We start from the raw sequence: 7128 nt of genomic DNA on the forward strand, positions 1-7128 counted from the left end.
TTTTTTTTTTCATTCTGTACAATATAAGAGTTATTGTACAATATAAGATTGTAGCGGTAATGACTGATGTTGCATGTTTATGCATGCTCATATTTGCATTTAGATATGCATCTAATGCTTAATCTTTAAAAGCTCAAATAATTTAATATAACCTCAAAACGATTATCTTTTTTTTTTCATTCTGTACAATATAAGAGTTATCAGTTTTTTAAAGATTGTAGCGGTAATGACTGATGTTGCATGTTTATGCATGCTCATATTTGCATTTAGATATGCATCTAATGCTTAATCTTTAAAAGCTCAAATAATTTAATAACCTCAAAACAAATATAATTTTTTTTTTCATTCTGTACAATATAAGAGTTATCAGTTTTTTAAAGATTGTAGCGGTAATGACTGATGTTGCATGTTTATGCATGCTCATATTTGCATTTAGATATGCATCTAATGCTTAATCTTTAAAAGCTCAAATAATTTAATATAACCTCAAAACGATTATCCTTTAGGAAACCAGGGTAACTTTAGGGTAAAATGGCAAAATTGCAATACAGGGCATCTAGGCTTGCAAACTTTCACCACTATTTTTTTTTTATACGCTAAGTGAACGTTTTGAATCGTGCCACACAATTCAGCACAAATAATAAAAATAATTACTGTCAACCAAATAACAAAACACAATGTAATGTTTTAATGCATACATTCACAACATTTAAAGTAAGTGATTTTAGTTTTTAATATTTAATTTAAAATACTAACAGTATAAAATGTTATCTGCCATAACATGGAAATAATAATCTGCTTATTGCTGTCAGCCTGAATTTTAATACTGTTGCATCCCTGATCGTGATGCATATACTTGGATTTGATCAACTCTGCAGTAAAATCATTTCATAAACAGTATTCACTTTCTGTTTACAAGTAAAAGAGCTGCAAATGAGAATGAGAATGTATTTTAGTAAACTATCATCAGGCATTTTGAAAAGGTGCAGCAGAGCTAAAGTAACAATGGACCAAATAGTAAGTGCGTCCTCCTGTCTAACTTTCTCTAGCGCACTCAGAGAATCAATATTAGTAGGAGTGTTTGGGGTTTCCTCTGCAGTGCAGAAAAATGTGGGAGGGATACAGTATGCAGGAGCCAGCAGAGAGCGGCACAAACAAAAACACTCCAAAACTCTTCCTAGATCTCTACAGACAGCTTATGCAAGAGGAAATGCATGATGGAATATTACTGTATGAACTGACAAACGCACATCCAGAACAGAAAATATTCAGCATGGTTTACCTTCAGAGATCAAAGCATTCAAGTATTTCTTCACCCTTTAACATGTCTTTAGGAAACCAGGGTAACTTTAGGGTAAAACGGCAAAATTGCAATACAGGGCATCTAGGCTTGCAAACTTTCACCACTATTTTTTTTTATACGCTAAGTGAACGTTTTGAATCGTGCCACACAATTCAGCACAAATAATAAAAATAATTACTGTCAACCAGTAAAGATGCAAGGAAAGGATTTAAGAAAAGTTCATATCAAAGCATATTTTAAATATAATGCAACACTACAAATAAAGTGTAATAATACCACTTAATTTAACATTACATTGTTATATCAATGAGACGATAACGAAGAAACAGCACAGAAAACAGCTGAAAAAAAGTTGAATATTTTTTGTATAATTTATTGAACAGGCTTTGTGTGAGAACAACAGGAAAAACTTTGACTCATAATGGCCAGCATTGCATTTTTGCTAAATGTAAGCATGTACGCTTTTTTTCCCCCATCACTAGACAAATAAAATAATTTTATGTCAAATACTAACTTTGTAAATAAATGCATTTTCTCCAAACGTGCCAAGTAGTCATATGGCTGACGCGTTTTTGTGACTTTAGTGAGATGTGGTTAATGCAGGGGCGGAGCTAGGATTGGCCACGCCACTCACAACTGCTGCTTCGGTCTCTTTTTTCTTGACAAGAATTGCGTTTATTTACATCAGTATTATTGGTTTCAGTGATACTCGCCTTAAACAGTCTTTATGCTGTTTCTACATTAATGTGAAGATTGAGTGTGAAATTATTGCAATATAAAAGTATATTTAAAAACTTTATTGTTAGGTGGGATTAATCACGATTGATTTTAGAAAAAATGTGCGATTAGTTCATTTTTTTTTAATCGATTGACGGCACTAAAATTAATAAATACTTCACAGAAATTTAAAAAAAATACAAAAACACATCATAAAATGACTAAAACTTTAACTAACATTAAAGTGAAAACAGAAAATAGAAAAATAAAATCTAACTTAATATTTAATAAAAAACTACAAAAATATAAAAATGATACTAAAACAACACACAAATGCATTGAATTATAAGAGAAGAATTGCTGTTTGTTCTGCTTAGTGATATTTCCCCATTGTCAAGCGTGTCGTATCATAAAACATAACAGAGAGTACCTGTAAATCTGAGCACGTCCAGCACGACTGAATTAGTGATTTTATTCAGGAGGCTTGAACCGGCAGCTTTGGGCTGAACAGCAGCAATGTCCCCCGAGCGGCCGATGCCGTGGATCAGTCTGAGAGGAACAACAACACAGCCTTATATTACAAGGCAGGATACAGTAGAAAATTCTGTTAATGTTTTCCACCAAATATGTGACACTGGAGCACAAAACCAGTCTTAAAGGGATACTCCACCCCAAAATGAAAATGTTGTCATTAATCACTTACCCCCATGTCGTTCCAAACACATGTCGTTCCAATCGTTCGTCTTCGGAACACAATTTAAGATATTTTGGATGAAAACCGGGAGGCTTGTGACTGTCCCATGTGCGTTCAGCTTATATTCTCCAAAGTGAGACAAATTGTTGAATAAAGTCGTTATTTTTGTTTTCTTCGCGTACAAAAAGTATTCTCGTTGCTTCATAACATTACAGTTGAACCACTGATGCTAGATGGACTATTCTGACGATGTCTTTCATATTTTTCTGGACCTTGACAGTGTAATTTACTTGGCAGTCAATGGGACAGTCACAAGCCTCCCGGTTTTCATCCAAAATATCTTAAATTGTGTTCCGAAGACGAACGAAGCTTTTATTTAAAGATGATTTTCTCAATATTTTGATTTTTTTGCACCCTCAGATTCCAGATTTTCAAATAGTTGTATCTCTGCCAAATATTGTCCTATCCCAACAAACCATACATCAATGGAAAGCTTATTTATTCAGCTTTCAGATGATGCATAAATCTCAATTTCGAAAAATGGACACTTAAGACTGGTTTTGTGCTCCAGGGTCACATATGAGTTTCTTGAATGTTGAGATGTAGAAAACCCACCTGTAATGTCTCCTGGCCACCAGGCCTGAGGCGACCCGGCCCTCTCGCTCGCCCACACCACAGTTCCCCAAGAAGTTATTACTGTCCATGACTGCCAGCTCGTTCAGAAAGAGCTCGACGGTGCTCTCACTCCACCCCTCCTCTGGACATTTGCCCTGCAAGAAACCAGAAACCTGACGGTCACAAGTACCCCTTTATGTGGCCAATGCCATAAAGAAAAAATATTTTCAAATTGTAGTTTAAAACACCTGCAGCTCACGCTGGTTTCATGTGGTTTTCATGTGGTATGAGTGTGTATTTATATTAGAGCCCGACCGATATGGGTTTTTTGGGGGCCGATGCCGATACCGATATTAGGGAGTAAAAAAGACAGATACCGATATATCGGCCGACATTCTTTATGTGTAGGCTATATTATAGTACAGTATAGTCAAAAGTTTGGACACACGAATGGGAACTGCTCTGCTGCGCGCGCTCTGCTGGACAAACTAAGTAATTATACCATTCAGAAGTATTTAATCTGCATTATATGTTCTAATTTATATATACATAATAAATATACACAGAACACACACATATTATGTAAACAAAACTTTTATTTTGGATACGATTAATCGCGATTAATCGTTTGACAGCACTATAAAGTTCACGTTTTTCAGAGGATTGACACCTTTTCTGAATATTGGTCACTAGATGACTTCAGACAAAAGTGTTTCAGATATTACTTAAGTTTATGAAATGAGCTTCATGGCATTGAGCCAGGCTTCAATCAGACGAGCACATGGACACATGTGATTAACACAGTCATTAATTACCTGCTGCAGAAGCAGTCTGATGAGCTGCTCGTGACCACGCCGAGCCTGCAGGCCCTGCCGCACATAAGAGGAGGACACCAGCCTCTCGCTCAGACTGAAGATCTCGCTGTTCATCTCGGTTCAGAAGCGCTGCAGGCTTCTCTCGGTTTATATTTGTGATGAGTGAAGTGTCTGCTGCTCCACACCGCTGTAAGTCTGTCTAAACAGTGGCTTCACTGATGTGTCTGTGTGACTGTTGCGCTACGGAGAAGCAGACGAGAGGTTAAACATTTTCTAACATCTCTGAGTCAGCACGAGTTTCAAATCGATCAGCTTCTAACTGTACTGTTTACTTCCGGGTTTAGACTCCTCCTTTTGTTCGCGTCTTAATTTCAAAGTAAAAGTCCCCGGTCTACGCGCACCTGTGTACAGTTTCAATGCATAGGAATAACGTTAAATAACAATTATAATAATGTTTAATTTTTATCATTATTCTCAAAACTTGCAAATTCATCTATATCATCTGCATTTTACATGGCCTAAGGGTGGGTACATTTTTAGCAAATTTTATTTTTTTTTAACATTTTTCTATTTCATAGCAATCTTTGATAAATTATCCCTTACGAAAATTAACCATGGTTTTATTGTAGTAACCATGTTTTTTGGTGCATTGATTACTATTTGTATAACCACAGTTTTACTACAAAAACCATGGTAAAACTATGGTTAGTGTAGCGAGACCATGGTTAATTTGTGGTTACCATGGTTTAATTATAGTAACTATGGTTTTATTTGGAGTAAAACACCATGGTTAATTTTCATAAGGGTAGAAGTAATCGGAAAAAATCAGTAATTCCCAAACCGAACCAAAACCACAACGGAAGGTCAATAGGTCTCTTAAAATATTATATAATCGATTTTTTATATATATATATAACCGGAAAATGATGAATATCATGAATGATTATGAATTAATAATTCACGGTATTTATGTACATATCATAAACATTAGCTACTACCATGGCATAGAGATGTATAATGTTGCACATAAAGAAACACAGATGAAATGAACATTTATTTTTAATTTCACAAAAACTACAGATGTGAGTGTTTTTCTTAAAATAAAGGTCAGTCAGTCTGACTGCTGAAGTAAAAGAGCGAGCCTTGAAATGTTTCCTAAAGATTGCTGACTTGAGGATCTCACAGAGTATATGATTAAAGTACAAAAAATGCATTTGCACTGGAATGAGACGTGCACAGGCTGGTTTCAAGAGATTATATACAAAATATGTGAAAATACAGGCACTTTCAAATGTGTATCATGCCATTCATATTCGACAGCTGTTAAAGGGATTTATCTGATGCAATATTTGTTTTAAACTACATTTTCTTCAGCATTTCAGTATGAAGTTAATGCATAACCATTGCAAAAAATAAAAATCAGTGATGAAACGGAATCATTGGTGCATCTTAAAAAAAATAAAACAAAACATAAAAATGACTGTGCATAACGTTTATACTATTATAATTAACACAAACGCAGCATGCATAACCTGCAAGGAACTTGTGTCAAAGTTTAGTGTAAGTACAGTAATTAATAAGATGAATAACCATGATGAAGATGCTGAGGTAGGATTAGAGTGGAGAAGGTTAAACTTGCCCTTCACTCCCACAGAACGTCCACCAAACTCATAGCCATCATCTACAGCAAACATTACAGTACATTTATAACTAAACAACACATCAGCTGGTTCTTAAAGGAGAAGCTAAAACACTGACGGGACAAAACAAGCATCCAGAGGGTGCATGATATGTGCGTTTCGAGGGGATCGTCCTGAAGACGTGGTGTGGTGTCAGTTTTCGGACATCTTGCGGATCATGTAGTTGAGGATGCCGCCGTGATGGAAGTACGTGAGCTCCACGTCTGTGTCAAACCTCATCTTAGCCTGAAAGCTTTTCCCTGTGTCCAGCTGCAGAGACGAAAGAAATACGAAATATGGAATATAAAGAAAAATTTAATGTTTAAGGCAGTGTTTCTTATATAGTAAACTTTCATTTCTATTGAAAGTTATATGTCAGAGCACAAAAGCAGTCTGGATGATTTTCTCAATATTTTGATTTTTTTTGCACCCTCAGATTCCAGATTTTCAAATAGTTGTATCTCGGCCAAATATTGTCCTATTGTCATAACAAACCATACATCAATGGAAAGCGTATTTATTAATGATGTACAAATCTCAATTTTGAAAAATTTACCCTTATGACTGATTTTGTGGTCCAGGGTCACAAATAGATTTGTAATTACACAAATTAACTTTAAATGTAATATAAAAAGTATAAAAATATTCAAGTGTTATTTCAGTATTATTTATATAGTGGTTTTTTTATTCATATTTAGAATATTAATGAAATATACTTTAATGTAATTTCTATTGAAAATTGTATGTCATGTATTTAGATATATTTGTAATTACACATTTGCGAGTTATATTAACTTTAAATGTAATATAAATAATGGAAATATTTAAGACCGGGTTATTTTAGTATTATTTATATAGTATAGTATTTTATTAATATTTTACATTTTTACTTTAATTTTAGATTAAGGTTTAGTAATTTTATGTGCTTTTGTCATTGTAATTTTTTCAAATATATCTATATAGTAGTTTTAGTACTTTAACATATTTTATATTTTTTTTATTTCACTTTCTTAATTTCTAATTTTATGTTTTTAAACTGAAGTTTTTATCTAATATTAGTAGTGCTGTCAAACGATTAATCGTGATTAAATCGCATACAAAATACAAGTTTTTGTTTGCATAATATGTGTGTGTGTGCTGTGTATATTAATTATGTATATATAAATACACACACACAGTATATATTTTGAAAATATTTACGTCTATATTTATATTCATATAATTTATATTATAAATAAATATATTTAATATATAAACATAACATATCTTTCTGAAATATATACATGCATGTGTGTGTGTGTATAT

General features: G+C 33.7%; 2 protein-coding genes across 2 annotated transcripts in view; both read right to left on the bottom strand.

Annotated features, from left to right (window-relative positions):
• The window catches only part of sepsecs (Sep (O-phosphoserine) tRNA:Sec (selenocysteine) tRNA synthase), a 12472-nt gene extending 7982 nt beyond the window's left edge, over positions 1-4490 (bottom strand). The window contains exons 1-3 of the mRNA XM_016538917.1: positions 4145-4490; positions 3330-3484; positions 2437-2569 (exon numbers count right to left, since the gene is read on the bottom strand). Of these exons, the coding sequence (XP_016394403.1) occupies positions 2437-2569; positions 3330-3484; positions 4145-4258 (402 nt within the window). The 5' untranslated portion in view covers positions 4259-4490. The remainder of the gene's footprint in view (positions 1-2436; positions 2570-3329; positions 3485-4144) is intronic.
• Positions 4491-5368: 878 nt separating this feature from the next.
• The window catches only part of aco1 (aconitase 1, soluble), a 20941-nt gene continuing 19181 nt past the window's right edge, over positions 5369-7128 (bottom strand). Inside the window, exon 20 of the mRNA XM_016538927.1 lies at positions 5369-6093. Within this exon, the coding sequence (XP_016394413.1) occupies positions 5977-6093 (117 nt within the window). The 3' untranslated portion in view covers positions 5369-5976. The remainder of the gene's footprint in view (positions 6094-7128) is intronic.

This window comes from Sinocyclocheilus rhinocerous, unplaced genomic scaffold, assembly GCF_001515625.1.
Source record: "Sinocyclocheilus rhinocerous isolate Xijiao unplaced genomic scaffold, SAMN03320098_v1.1 scaffold547, whole genome shotgun sequence".
Taxonomy (NCBI): domain Eukaryota; kingdom Metazoa; phylum Chordata; class Actinopteri; order Cypriniformes; family Cyprinidae; genus Sinocyclocheilus; species Sinocyclocheilus rhinocerous.